Source organism: Emys orbicularis, chromosome 11 (genome assembly GCF_028017835.1).
Source record: "Emys orbicularis isolate rEmyOrb1 chromosome 11, rEmyOrb1.hap1, whole genome shotgun sequence".
Lineage (NCBI taxonomy): Eukaryota > Metazoa > Chordata > Testudines > Emydidae > Emys > Emys orbicularis.
The window spans coordinates 73,617,229-73,633,261 of record NC_088693.1 but is presented as its reverse complement, the minus strand read 5'-3'; the positions used below and the strand labels follow the sequence as shown (position 1 = coordinate 73,633,261).

The window sequence follows — 16,033 nt, the reverse complement described above, 5'->3', positions numbered from 1 at the left end:
TGTCTGCTATGGGCGTCTGCGAGCACATTCTGCTTCCCTGGAAGGTAGGCTGCAGATAGAGTGATCTGATTGGTGAGGCACTAGTTCCAGAGATTGACTGCTTCTGCGCACAGGGAGGCAGACTTCGCTCCCCCTTGCTTGTTGATGTAGAATATGATGGTAGTGCTGTCTGACATTATCTGGACATAGCAAAAGTGGATGAATCCAAGAAAAAACCCGCATGCCGTCTTACTGCTCAAAGACATTGATGTGCATTCTGAACTCTCGAGATGCCCAAGTCCCTTGTCATGTGGTTGTCTATATGGGCTCACCAGCCTATTAGGGATGTGTTGGTAATAAAGGTTTTGTCTGGAGAAGAGGGGAGAAAGGGGACTCCCACCAGAGGATTTGTGCACCAAAGGAGGAAAGACAGTACCCCTTGGTGGGAACTGCGAGCGGAAGGCTGCCCAGATGAAATCCAAAGACTGCGTGGGGGTGAGGATGGACTTTTCGATGTTTACACTGTGAGGAGAGGAGACGGACTATTACAAAGGTCAATACAGAGGCCTCTTGGTGGGAACCTGGCAGCGAGGAGCCAGTCATCGAGATATTGAAAAACAAGGAGGCCACAATGTCTGACATGAACTGCCACCCCTGAAAACACCTTGTTAAAGACTCTGGGGGTGGTAGCTATTCCAAAGGATAATATTCTGTATTGGAAGTGGTCGAATTCCACCATAAATCTGAGACAATATCTGTGGGCAGATGAATATCGACATGGAAGTAAGCATCTTTCATATTGAGAGCCGTGAACTGCGTGCCTTTTTCTAACGATGGAATTATTGCTGCCAACGTGACCATGAGAAATTTGAGTTTCAAATGAAGTGGTTGGGGTGATGGTGGTTGATGACTGGTCTCCGCCCACCCTTCTTCTTGTGTATTAGGATGTAGGTTGAGTAAAAACCTGTTCCCTGATACTGTGGAGGAATGTGTTCTATTGGTCTTCGCTGCAGTAAGGAGTTCAACTCTTGGGTGAGGATATTATTGTTAGAGTGGTCCCTGAAGTGGGACATTTTTTTTGGAGGAGGTAGCGTTACAAACTCAATTGAATAGCATAGTGGATGACTTTCAGCACCTGCTTATCCATTAGCATCGCACTCCAAGTGTCCAAAAAAAAAAAAAAGAAGGATAGCTGACCCCTGAATGGAGTAGTGGGATTGCGAGGTGCTAGGCTCAGTGGTTCGTGGCTGTTGGGCTTGTGTCAAAAATATCTTCTGGTGGGTGGTTGGGATTGAGATAGAGGCTGATGGGGGCACGAGGAAGCGGAACCTTTGAATCTTCTGATTTTTGCGTGGTGGTTTGTAGGGTCTCTGACAGTATAAGTGTTGAGACCTGTACAGCAGTGTTGTTGACAGGCAATGAAACTTCATCTTAGGTGCAAGTGTGTAGATGCCCCACAATCAAAGGGTAGCCCTAGCCTTTAGGGTGTGAAGTGACACATCCGTCTTTTGTTTGAAGAGGTGAGATTCATTGAAGGGGAGGTCCTTGGTGTTCTGGACCTCCCTGGGTAACCCTAAGGCATAAAGCCAAGACAGTCACTTTACACAACAATGGCCATAGCCATGGCTCTAAAGGAAGTATAGGCCGCATTGACTGCAGACTGGAGGACAGTTCTGGCTATTAATTTACCTTCCTCAATGAGAGTTTTGGAAATGGGTATGATTCTTTTGTGAGAGGCTTTTGGCAAATTTCTTGAATTTAGCATAGTTCTGGAAATCATATTTAGCCCATAGCAATAATTGGCTATCCTCAACTGTACTGTGGAGGATGAGAAAACTTCCTCTCCTGTAGATCTAAGCGTCCTTTGTTTATCTGCAGGTGTAGATCTAGGATGTTGCTGCTTGAACCTTTCCGAAGCAGCCTGAACCACCACTGAATTGGGAGCTGGCTGCGAGAATAAAAATTCAGAGCCCTCAGCTGGCACATAATAGCGTCTCTCCACCCCTTTGGGTGTGGAAGCATAGATGTGTGTGTGGAGGGGTGCCACACTGTCTTAGCTGGCTCCAGTATGGCCTTGTTGAGAGGCAGGGCTACTCTTGTACACCTGAGGTGTGGAGGATGTCCAAGAGCTTGTGTTGGGAGTCCTGGATTTCCTCTAGTGGGATCACCGCTTCATCCTGCAATGAAGATGGTAATATAGCTGGTTCCAGTGGAATCGCTGCAACTGGAGCATAGTACTCCTCCTCTGACATCGGGTCTGGGGGCAAGTTCAATGGTTGCCTCAGAGGGGAACCAGGTGGCGACTCCCTGGTGGAGCGAACAGACTATGAAGGGGGGTACTGATCCCAGGGCACCTAATATGGCCAGTAGGAGGGATCGATGGGTGGTAATGGAGATCCCTATGGCATGGGATACCAATGGCTCTGGGCCAGGTGATGAGGTGGTTGCTCCCAGGGTTGTGCAGGTCTCCTGGGAAAAAGATAAGAGCGTAAGGGAGAGGTGGTTCTTCCGGTGGTTCCTAATCCCCCAAGGACAAAAAGGCTGATTTAGGCTCTAGTGGCAGTACCGTCGGAGACGTGCACATTGTATATGGGGAAAGGGGCAGCTGTGTAGCATAGGCTCTCTACCATAGGTGAGTCTCTCGGAGAAGATGTGTTCCCTGGAGACCGAGGGTCCTGATGGAGGGGGGCAGATTCTGGATCTAGAAGAGTGAAAATGTGCTGTGGTGCAGCCATGGATCCGGATCTCCCAGATGTAAGATTTTGAAGCCCAGAGTTCTGAGCATAGTCCAGTATCTGAGCGGGGTACAGGAAAGGGGGGTAACCCCGTAATCTGAATTTACTCTAAACTATTAAAACCTATTAAAACTAATAATAATAATAATAATAATAATTAATGGAGATATCCCATCTCCTAGAACTGGAAGGGACCTTGAAAGGTCATCGAGTCCAGCCCCCTGCTTTCACTAGCAGGACCAAGTACTGATTTTGCCCCAGATCCCCAAGTGGCCCCCTCAAGGATTGAACTCACAACCCTGGGTTTAGCAGGCCAATGCTCAAACCACTGAGCTATCCCTCCCCCCCCCCCCTAGTAAACTAGTAAAATTACTAATCTATAGGTTATTTAAGAAGTAATAAAATTATTTACAACTGTTTATTTGGAATGACATCAGAGATGAGGACACTGAAGAATTAAACCTTTCATCCTCAGACTAATGGACCAATGGAGGAAGAAGATTCCAGAACTGCATCTTTAATGAAAACTCTATGCCACCACATCTTTCTTTTTGAACGACGGGGCTATTACCTCATGCATCTCTGCAGATCACAACTGCAGTAGCAACACATAATGAAAGAGGCAGTCAAGTCAAGGCCCACATCATTTGGGGTTGCATGGCTCTAAACTAACTCCTTAAACCCCACTTGGAAACAAATCAACAGCCCCTGCCCAGTACGGACCACCAGTGTAATGTGCTCTCTGCGTGGAAAACACCTCTTAATAAGAAGTTGGACACATTTTTCTGCACTAGGGTAAGTTCCTTGGTGGGCTCATTGTGTAGCCTCATGTACGGTCACTGCAGTAGCCTAACCTCAAGGTGACAAAGGCACAGAACCACACCCAAAGGGAAGATTTATCCAAGCACTCTTGGCCATTACCTGGGCATTCTGGAGCAACGAGGAATATAACACAACCCCCAAATTGTGAACCTACATTACAAATACTGGGCGCACTTCCTTAAACAAGGCTACTGCCATTTCTTCTCCCGAAGTTTCTGCCACCATTATCACAGTCTTGCGTGGCCTGAATCTCAGACAACTAGTTCTCATTCAAACCCGGATCTGAGCCAGTTGCTCAATTGTCCCGGCAAGGTCAGAAAAGAGGGAGACAGAGCTTGGTGTCATCACCACACTGAAGGCTGTGTAATGCATTCCTCCATACACACCTTCCTAACAGCCTCAGGAAAGGAAGAATGACAGAGGCCTCGGGGCAGTCAAGCAATTGTCCGGTATTGTGCACTTGATCTTCATCTATCACCAGAAAGACACTAACCAGAGCAGTTTCAGACCCAAGCCTGAAACCAGACTGACTCGGGTACAGAGAACCTGAGGCCTATACCACACTTGCCTCACTACAACCTCCTCAATTATCTTTTCTCACAAACAGCAGAAATGACATCGGTTGATATTTCACTAGATTCTTCATGTCAACAGATGATTTCTGAACAGAGGCCTTATGAGTGCTGCCTCACTGAGCCATACTAGCCAATGCTGAAGCATAGAAGCTTTAGCATTGTTGCGGTGAGACTCTGTTCTACAACTGTAGTGGCAGACAATAGAGTCTGGATCCAAGCCATTTTATTTTTTTAAAAAATCAAAACCAAAAAAAAACAACCAAAAAACGTACATGACAATGCTGGGTGGAGGGCAAATCCCACACTTCTATGTAATCAGGGGTTCTCAAACTGTGGGTCGTGGCCCCTCTGGGGGGTTCCAAGGTTATTATGTGAGGGGTCGTAAGCAGTCAGCCTCCACCCCCAAACCCCACTTTGCCTCCAGCATTTATAATAGTGTTAAATATTTTAAAATATTTTAACTTATAAGGGGAGTCGCACTCAAAGATTTGCTGTGTGAAAGGGGTCACCAATATAAAAGTTTGAGAACCACTGATCTAAAGGGAATTCAAACTGGAGAAAAGGTGAACATATTTTTCTGTATTAAGAAAGGAAGTGGCAAAACTACCCAAACAATAGGCTAATTATCTCAGAAAGGGATTTGTTTAAGGCACATTTTTAGGAAAAAAATCTTAGATGTCAGCTTGATGTTAATAGAGAACTATTAAAGCAAATATATGTATCTTGGGCAATCTCTACACGCTATAGTACTATCAGTATGTCTGGAATAGTAAACAGATATGTAAAGATACACTGAGAAAACTGGCATCAGGATGTTAACTATATGAGTACAAATACTGCACACATTATCCACAGAACAGTTTAAGTAGTACTAACATTATGGGTTGTTTTTTTGCTTTTTTGTTTTGTTTTTTTGTTTCAGAACTTAATTCCTTCTGTGTTCAGCCCAGTTGCTGTCTCTGCTAGTTACCATTCATTTTCCATTTGCAAATGATAATTTTTGCTTTGAATGGCATGCCTGGCTGCAGGGCAGAGTAAATCCAAACCTTTTCAAGTGTAGCCAAAAATTTGCCATGAATTAGGAGACTGCAGTATATTTACAATACAAAATAAAATATCTCTAGGAGTGCTTGATGGTGGTGACGATGGTATGAATAAATGCAGATTTTTTTTTTTTTGACAGCATAATTTTCAAAGGAGCAATTTTGCAAAGACTCAGGAAGAAAACAATTTTGTTTCATTTCCATAACAGAATCCAGACCTCCAGATTCAACCTCACGAGCTATAATTATGTATAAGAACTACCAATGTGAGGTTTCAAACACAATGCCTTTTCTTTTCTCTTTTCTTCCAGATTATTTTCTGTATTGTCACTCTATGCAAAATCTTTATAGCAAAAATACTGACTTGAAAGAACTGCAGGCTTTAGAGTTTCATCTCACTGTATCTATCTGTTAACATTATGGGAGCAGGAAAAAATCCCTTTATTCATATGCAGTTTTGACTGCTGAAAACTGATGTTTAGCTGTTCATGATGGATGGAAATTTTAGTCACCTCTTTCATAATTCAGACATGATTGTCCTAGACTCCATACTGAAGGATGCCAGATGCTGAAAACTACAATTCCTTCTGCAGTGCAACTTGCAAAACATTTCACTCCAGAACAGTCACGTAGCCCAGAAACAAATACAACAAACTACTGCTTATAGCAACATCCCAGATATTATCCTTCAACCACCATTGTTTTAATAAAATATTTTCCACCTGTAGCATTATGTAGGCAGCTCTGAAGCACAAACAAGACACACGAAGCCACCTACACAGTCTGAGTGACATAGAACGTACATCTTTCTTTCTCTATATTTGCAGCACACTGTTGATAGTTATTTTAAAATGACGTAATCTAAGCCATTAAACATCACTGCTTGGGAAATGAGGTTTCTCTGCTAAACAGCCAGAGACAAAGCATGCATAATAGATTTCAGTGCTCAAAATAGTTAAAACTCTCACACTGCTTTTGAAGCAACACATGTGAGGCTGTCACTGCAATCCCACACCCCAGAAGGACCCTGTTTATGGATAACATCTGGTAGTAATTATCTGCTCGGTAGAAAACAAGGCAACAATTTTTGTTACCATTGGGACTCAGAGAACAAACAGGGCATTATTTACTCATTAAAGAAAATACTTACTCCAACACCACCACAAGGGAGCCTGACAAACATTGATGTTATAGAACCTGTGGAAAAAATGAGAGCAGTAAGTTATCAAAAAGGCAGAGTTCACAGGTTTGGTAGATGATTTTTATGGTAATACTGAAACCTTTTCTAACACAGTAACATGGTTTGGTTTTATTACTCTGTGTTGAAAGGGACACAAAAAAAGATAATATTTCAACATGTGCATATATACAGAATATACAATTGTATAAACTATACACACCTGTATGTACAGTTCCTAGATTTCAACCAATCACAGTAAATATAAATAATGAGTCTGCTGAAGTCTTGTTCATAGAAATAAAATTGATAGCAATAGTAGTGACTGCTAATAGTAACTCCTGAACATGTCTGCTGAGACTAAAGTGTAATGGGGTCCTACTAATTTAAACTAAAGGGGGAAATTAAAGCATGAAAAACCTAATTATTAGCTGACTGCACTTGTTTATTCAGGACTTCATAATACGAAAATTAGTCAATATAGTACTAGAGATTTTTGGACTATATTAGACACTTTCATACAGTGCTATGAAAAGAGACAAATACCATAAAATAAATAATTAGCCAGCAGAGAACATGAGTTGCTTAAGACTGAAAGAGGGAAACCACTTTAAGAGGTTCCAGAAAAATAGAAAAAAAGATGCTGGGAAGACATTGTGAACTGATGAGAATGGCAATGTTATTTTCTCTGCCCATACATCAGCGATAATATTCTTTGTGCCTCAGAATAGTACATCATGGTGGAATGTAATCTCGATAGCTGTAATATGCACAAATCTTGGACAAAAAATTCTGAATAGAGAACATGTGTATTACAATTCATGACTATTATATATACAGTGTGTATAGTTATATCTATATACACACGCATATACAAACACATGGCAGGAAGAAAACATGTATATAAATGGAAATGTTTTCACCAGATTGGGTTCTTGTTATTCTAGTTGGTCTATATTGAAATAATAAAATGGAGGAAGTTTCCTTAAAATGCAAACAAACTCCTTTGTAGATCATGAAATAACAGTGATGGAAAGCACACTTGAGAGACTGAGAACCATGCTGGAGTGAAATGTATCTCAGACACAGCTACGTAAGTTTTCCCCTTCAGCTGAAAGTGAGGTTAATACATCCACAAGATTCATTGTTTGAGGAGATCCATATGGAAGTACTCACACAGCCCTGCCTGAGACCTCCGGTCACATCTTCAACTGGTAATCCACCTATTATTTAATATTAATCGTTCTGAAAAACATTTTATGTTTTCAGTGCATAGATTTAAAGTATCCTTATTCACTTACATTTAAACACTGTTCTGCAGGTTCTATAGCATTAAGCTATCAGATAACAGAGGTGCCTATATATTTCATCCAAAACTTTCAAGGGTGGTAGAAACACCTAAGCAAGTTTACGTATCCTGCCAGGAAAGCCACCAACTTGTCACAGCTAACCATGAACTTCAGACACCATCGGATAAATTATATTTCTAACATAATAAAAATACTCAAATTTTATTCAAATGTCAGTGATGGATTTAAATAGGTTCAATTGGTTTCTCCCATGTTAACAGAGGATTGCAAAGTCTTTTAAAATTTGTTTGAAAGATTCAAAGATGATACAAGTATAAAGCAGTTTAAAAGTACAATGAATTAGTACTGGATTTCTACAACATTTGAGAGAACCTGCTTATAATGCTGAGAAATTTGAGATGCAGACTTCCTGGTTTCTTTGAATAAATGCTGCTAGAATAAATGACATCACAGCCATCAAGAACATAAATGAAAAGTCATTCCATGCAAGACCCTTGTTTTCTCTCTCTCAGCTTTCTAAATGGCTCCCTTTGGGCTGAAATTCCCAACTCTCAGACCTATTTCTGGAGGAAAGTTCAAACAAAATCAGTTGATCCATGTTAATAGTGCGAATGGTTGTATACACATCTCTATCTCTATTAACAAAAGTAAAGATTCTCTGCATGCCAGTAATTCAAACACAGGTTTGTTTTTAAGCTTCAAACTTGCTGTGGGTTTAGTCCTTTGATATATTTTAAAAAACTTGGGTCATAAATTAAGAAAGCACAATAAGCAGAAATGGGCTTGCTTTCAGGAATATTCATCTGCTTATAACTTCTCAAACTGTTTTTTTCAAACACATCAAAGACAGCTGTTCTCATTGTGGACTAGATCTATCGCAAAAGTAAACTCTAAACCAATGCTGGGTTGTTAAAGACAGTCTCACCCTCCCCATCCCTGCTCCAAAAAGGTGGCTATCTACATGGGTCTTCTGGAAATGTCCCATTCCAAAGTCATGTCCCAGTTATGCTTATGAAACCTGCAGTTATCTCCCGCCTACAACCCAACCCCGCGCATCCCTGGCTGCCAGGTCCTCAATTTAATTTCTCTCTGCAGGATGACTGGCAGCCACATTGTGCTGTGATGATGTGCCCTTTTCCTTTGTGTCTGTGGTTATTGCTACACAGAATAGTAAATGCTGGCAGCTACATGTACAGTGCATGACAAAACCATGACAACAGCAGGAGCTGCACATTAGGAGAGGCCAACCAGGCAGTGTGGGCAGGTGGTGATAACATATGCAGTTAAGGTCAAGGATAGTCACATGGCTTGGGAATGAGCCGCACATCCATGGCACCGCATAACTCTGGGCTAAGTGAGCAGGAAAAATAAGCTATCTGGCAAGGTGGGAATTCTCTTGTAAGCTCAGTTAAGCCTCTAAACTACTGGTGAGCCCCTTCCAATGGAGGTCCCAGGGGCCCTCCCATGGGTGCTGCATATTCCAGCAGGGCATTTAAAATGGCTCCCTAGCGAGTTGTGGTACATAGCTAGAGTACACAGTGCAGCACCACATGGGCTCCAACATGTTATCCATGAATATTATTCTTACAATCAATTCTCTTTCCATCAGAAACATTTCTCCCTATCAAGCTCATCTCTCATTCACTCTTTCTCCATTTGCTCAACAGGAGATTACGGATTTGCTTTAATGAAAGGTTTAAGAGTTGTATTTTTCTTGTTGTTAGCCAAGAGACGCCTAATGTCATTGGAGCCTAAGATGGTTCCATGGGTAGAAATCCCATGTCGCTGCACTCTTCAGCTTGGGGTTCATTGTTTTATGGGGGCTCCTCTGACTTATGTGGCTTTGGAAAAAAGATGGGCAGATAAATGTCCTGGCCCATACGAAACTGGGAGACCACCTTGGGCAGAAAGGCCGGGTGTGGACGCAGTTGGACGTTGTCCTTGTAAAAGACCATATAGGCCAGTTCCGAGGTAAGTACCCGAATCTCAGAGACCCTACGGGCCTAAGTATGCAGGCCCAAGGACCGGAGGGTGGCATGGGAGTCTTTAAGGCCGTGGAGACGTGCATCGGTCAGCTCCGAGAAGAGCCCTGCTCCCTCGAATGGGAGATTGTGGAGGGTAGTCTACATCTTCTGGGATAGCCCGGAGGACTGTAACCAGGAGCTGCGCGTCACGACCACCGCAGAGGCAAGCACTCCGGCCGCCAAGTCTGTAGCATCCCAGACCATCTGGAGGGCGCCTCTCACCACCGCTTTACCCTCTTCCACCAAGGTGGCAAACTTCTGGGCTCAGTTCTGTGGAAGGCCCTCCTTGAACTTGCTGATGGAGTCCCACAAGTTGAAGTTGTACCTGCCTAGCAGGGTCTGATCGTGAGACACCCAAAATTGCAGGCTGTCCGTTGAATAAATTTTTCTGCCAAATAAGTCCAGTCTCTGGGCATCTTTATTTTTGGGTGTGCCACTGGCCTGTCCCTGCCTGTCACTTTTGTTGATGGCAGACACTACCAGAGACCCTGATGGAGAGTAGGTGTACTGATAGTCAAATCCCTTTGCCAGGGCATAATATTTCTTTTCAGCTTTCTTGGAGGCAGGCAGAATGGAAGAGGGGGTCTGCCACACAGACTTGGCACTTTTCAGGACCCCTGGTTGGACAGGCAATGTGATCCAGGCCTGACTGGAGGCATGACATTGAAGAGGTCATCAGACTCCTCCGCTAGCTCCTTGACCTCCAAGTTCAGGTTATCAGCACCCTTTTGAGCAGTGCCTGGTGCTCTTTGAAGTCGTTGGGGAGGGCTGCTCGCTTGCGAGGGGTCCGCCACCGCCTCGTCCGGAGATGATGAAGATGACTGTACCACGGGGGAGGCTTTCCCTTGCCTGTCCGGGGATGGCTCCTTGAGCGTCGGGGCCCGCTGCACCGTACCTGCATCGGACTCAGCACTGTGCTTCGATGCCGGAGTCGGCTGGGCCGGAGGCAGTTTATCCGATGCGGCCTGAGAGGAATGGTGGGAATACCGGACTGGCATGATGGGTACATCCCAGGGGCTTCAGTACTGCCACTAGGTGGGCCACTGCCCCTGCTGCCACCACTGCTGGGGCCGTGCCGGTCTCGCGGGCCATCAGCGATTCGCCTCTCCTAGGTGAAGGGCTGAACACTCCCTCCGACTCAGACCAGTGCCCTTCCGGCCACCAGGGCGGAGCCGTAGATGCCTGAGTCTGTCGGCTGACCCTTGTCGGCGACCGGTAAGGAAGGGATGAGGAATGGTGCCAGCCCGAAGAGCAGTACTGGGGAGTTGGAGACTGGTGCTGCGACCGGGAGTGATCCTGCACCAAGGGGGATTGACACCGGGGGGACTGCCTAGGTGATGGGGTCTGCACCACGGTGATCTCTGGCGGGAGGCATGGCAGTACTGCGGGTTCAGGGAATGGCATTGTGACTTGGGTGACCCGGGTCCTGGGTCTTCTAACCAGAGACCAAAGCTGCGGCGCCGGGATCCTAGGCCGTGGTGAGGGGGATTGACGCCTGCAGTCCGGGGACTGCGGACTCTCCGTTGCTTTAGAGGGAGGTCCCATAACAGGCTTACCCTTAGAGATCTGGGCCTTAAACGGGTCCATTGCCTGGCCTGGTGTCTTCGGTGCCAGCCGGCCTACTTGGTCCTTGGCTGCCAGGGCCACCTCGGGCACAGGTGGCCCTACAAGGGGCTGGGGCCCCTTGCCGCTCCTGAGAGTCGGATCCCTGGCTGGGCTAGGGGGTCTGACCACAGCGGTACCCACGTGTAGCTCCAGGGCGGGCATGTGGCCTAACACAGGACCTTTGCCTGAAGTCTCCTTGTCCTGCAGCGCCGATGGGCCTTTGGGCTTCAGCTGCTTCTTGGGCACCGGCGAGGGGGAATGGTGCCAGGCGGGTTCCGGTGCCGACGCCCAAGTACTAGGTTGAAGTCCGAACGGGTGGGCTCCGAGGCAGGACAAAGTGCAGCCTCCATGAGGAGGGCCCTCATGCGGAGGTCCCGCTCCTTTTGAGCTCGAGGGCAAAAGTTTTTGCAGATCCCGCACTTGTCTTTTCTGTGCGATTCCCCCAGGCACTTCAAACAGCTATCGTGGGGTCACTAATGGGCAGCGGCCAGGTACACGATGAACACGGCTTAAAGCCTGGGTAACGGGGCATGCACCACTCCGAAGTCCCAGCTGGGACTCAAACTACTAAAACTATTATCTAACACTTAACTTAATGGTCAAACTAAGCACCTAACTAACTAACTACAAAGGAGACAGAACAATGAATTGAGGGAACTGCTAACGCTCTTTCTGACCAGGGGCGGTAAGAAGGAACTGAGAGGGCGTAGGGTCGGCAGCGCCTGATATACCAACTCATGAGCGCGGCACTCAAGGGGGCACTGCAGCCAACCCTACGGATACCACTAAGGCAAAAGTCTCCAATGACTGTGCACATGGGCGCACTCACACCTAGAATGGAATCGACATGAGCAAGCACTTGAAGGAGAACTAGCTTTGTTAAAGGAAAACAGTATCCTGCTAGAGAATATCTAAACATATTTTGGTTGGTTGGTTTGGACTATAAAACATACCACTTCCATAACATATTGCTGGGGGATAGTCTCTTCAGCCATTCCTTCTATTATTCATTTACTTTCACTCCATCTCCTCCCCTATTACTTCTTTTCACTCTAGCCTTCCTTTCCCCATCTCTTTTCTCTCTCTCCTACTTTACCTGTGACCTTTTGCCTTCCTCTAATTTTCCTAATTTACTTATAAGTATTCCCAATATTTTAATCCCATCTCCTCTATTGCTCTGCTTTTCCCTGTCTCCACGAGAGAGACACTATTGTCTCATGGATGTCCTCCCCACCCCTACCACAACGTCCTCCCAAGCATATATGTCTGTAGAATCTCTATTCTTTTCCAGCAGCTACTTATGTGTCTTTTCAGTTAAATGCTGTGAATGTGACTGATCATACACTTCTAAATTGTGAATGTTGAGGAGGGATGTTTTTCTTGGTTTATATTTAAAAACTGTCATTGTAAATGGTGGAATCTAAGATCTCCCTGGTAGTTTTAAATTTTCAATCAAGAAACATGTACAAGTTGGCAAAATTGTCCAAATTGTCAGAGTAGGAGTGTTTCAGGCCAGAAGGGACCGACAGAACAGAATGGAAGTCAGTAATTGTCAAGCTATCCTCTAAACAGGGTACAATTTTAGAGATGTGACATGTTCTGTGTTTAGGATTATGTGTTTCTGAACTGAAAAAGCAAGGAATTTTTTGAAAACACGTTTTCCTTTATTCTGATTAGTTTATACATGTGGGCAAAGAGAGACTGTTTCAAAGTCCTGTCTAATTGGTGTTTGCTTTTAACTTATATTTGTGTATTTATTTTTTTCTTTGCCTTAAAATTACTCTGAAGTGTTTGGAAATTTTGATTCAGAAACTTTCTTCTGAATGCTAAGTAAAACACACAGTATTATATGTTTGGTTTTATAGGTCTAATTATTTTTATGGTATGATTGCAGGATATATCACTAGCTTTGCTAAACCAGGGCCACTTTTTCCTCTTTTTCATTATGTGGAAATCCTGTAGCCACAATCAGAATTTCTATATAAAGATAAAGGGTAGTACGTGTCCCTGTGTGAACTTCAGGTGTTAGGATTTTCAGTAATAAGAAGTACTACTGCTGCAGGTCACTGTGGGGTGGTAGATTAGTCTCTCCTTGGTAATGTGGCAAAATCGAAAGGTTTAATATTCCTGACCACTATTTTTCTATGGATTGCAATTTTCTATGGATTGCAGCTGGCGGGGGCAGCTATAAACCTAAGTGCAGGTAAAGGGATATATGCAAGTATCAAATACACAATGAAGAATAGAAATGATAGATTTCTGGAAGATAACTCACTTATTGCTGAATATTAATAAAACATTTATAGTGGCCTACGTTGGGGGCCTTCTAATATCAGTGTCAAAGATAATTGATTCAAATCAAAACTATTTACATCAAATTTAATCAGTATTTAAAATCAGCAAGCAGGAAACTGATTTAAATCATCAATTTTAATTCTTGTTCTACATTTGTACTTTTTTTGTTACTTTCCTAAAGAAAGAGAGATTCTCACTGGTTGGTATAATTTGGTACTAATTTGCTAACCAGAAAGATATAGTATATATCTATACACATTTATTTAAACAATTATATAACTTATAATTATATAACTTATAACTTTTTTTAAAAAAGGATGGATTTTTATGTACCCTGATTTGTGTTGATAAAATACTTGATATCTATCAGGAATCTTAAGATGACATCATGTTTCTGAACAGTCAAAATTTGTAAGTGTGCCCATCGTGAAAACAGACATTTAAGTAAAACATTTAAAACTATTTATTTTCACAACAACAAACTTAGAGAAAAAGCAAACAGTGTCCCTAGAGGGATTTTACACTGAGTGTCTCGCAAGACAATTTTCCAACAGGGAAATGATAAACGCGGGGACATGATGAAAGTACAGAAAATAGTGAAAAGTAGAGTGGGAGCTTTTGTTCTCCCTGGCTTGTACCAGAAGAACAAGACGATATTTAATGAAACCAAAAGGTGCCAAATACGAAACTGTTCAAAGGAGACACTTTTTCAGATAGTGCATAATTTGACCATGGAGCTCATTGCTACAGGAGATCATCGAGGCCAAGAATGTAGCAAGATTCAAAGAGAGAATTTTATAATATTTATAATAATAAATTGGCAATGTATAAATGTGATATTTATAATATAATACCTAAAGAGAATTTGGTATTTACATGCATAACAAGAATATCCAATTATAACCTATATGAAAAAAGTAGATTGGAAAGGATATTAAACCTCATGCCCCAATGTTTAAGACAATCTCTAATTATTAAGGATTAGAATGAGACCTTTATGGGAGCAGATTAACCCACATCTACCTACTGTGCAGTTTTTTCCATCTTCCTCTGAAGCCGCTGGTGCTGGCCACTGTCAGAGACAGGATACTGGACTAGATGGACCATGACTCTGATCTGTTCTGGCAATTCTTATATTCCTATGACTCATAAGTGCTTGGAAAATGCTTGGATTACATCACAGGGAATCCAGACCTCAAGGCATATGGGTGAGGCATAGGCAGCAGTCCTTAGCTTTTGTACTACTCCACGTATCAGATACACCTTTGGAATATCACTATTCCAAGTAATTTGCACCACCCACAGCTACACACAGGTTTTTGGTTTCATTTAAAAAATGTGGCAGTCATGATCTGGTGGGGGGAGAAGATGTACATGTTTATTTGGACTGGTAAATATTGTGTCTAACACAGAGCAAGAGTTTTATATTGTCAAAGACATGATGTTTGACTTTCTTTACAGAGTGCATGTTAATGGTGATGCCACTCACACCGCTCAGATTTCTCTGGATTTTGAAGAGGTGGTAACTGTCTCAAACTCAGCAATAACAACAGTGCTGATTAGATTTTTAAACACCTGCTGTATAGTTTTCCTCTTTGGGGTTTTTACATATCTACTGAACTTGTAGCAAAGCCTTGCCAGCTCTCTTACTGTGAGTATTAGCTCCACTGAAGGCAATCAGGTTAATCCCCTTTTCACGCCATTGAAACTGAAATCAATCCCTGCTACGGTTTTCTCAAACTGCAGATTCCAGGACCATGTCTCTTACTCTTGACTCCCAGATGAGCAATTTCAAAACTATTATTCAAACCTATCACCTGATGCTGGTAACAGGCACTTGAAAATTACAAAAGAAGAGAAGGTGTCTGCATGAGTATACTCAGGTAAGACATTCATTTAAATGTGGGCTGGTCTACACTGGGGGGGGGGGGGTCGATCCAAGATACGCAACTTCAGCTACGCGAATAGCGTAGCTGTAGTCGAAGTATCTTGGATCGAATTACCTGGGGTCCACACGGAGCGGGATCGACGGCCGCGGCTCCCCCGTCGACGGCGCTACCACCGCTCACTCTGGTGGAGTTCCAGAGTTGACGGTGAGCGCGTTCGGGGATCGATATATTGCGTCTTAACGAGACGCGATATATCGATCCCGGATAAATCGATTGCTACCCGCTGATACGGCGGGTAGTGAAGACGTACTCTGTGACTTGGGTGACACTGGTACAGTTTTTTTCTGAGCAGCAATCCCTACTTTGTACAGTAGGAAAGAAGGAAAGTCTACAATCCATGACTAACAGATACTTCCCTACTCAAGAAGACTCCAATCTTCAAAGGGAAAAAATAACCTCAGAGGATCCAGTATATAACTACAATGAATGCTTTGCCACTCAGCCGATAATACCTGGAAAACAGCCTAGCAACAAGCAGTTACTCTGCAGATCTTCCTTTTCCCACCCAGCTCCAAGGAA

At 43.6% G+C, this 16,033-nt stretch overlaps 1 protein-coding gene across 1 annotated transcript in view; it reads right to left on the bottom strand.

The window, feature by feature from the left end:
* Positions 1–16,033, bottom strand: part of HDAC4 (histone deacetylase 4) — a 453,690-nt gene that overhangs the window by 51,841 nt on the left and 385,816 nt on the right. Inside the window, exon 17 of the mRNA XM_065412876.1 lies at positions 6,305–6,351. Coding sequence (XP_065268948.1) covers positions 6,305–6,351 — 47 coding nt within the window. The remainder of the gene's footprint in view (positions 1–6,304; positions 6,352–16,033) is intronic.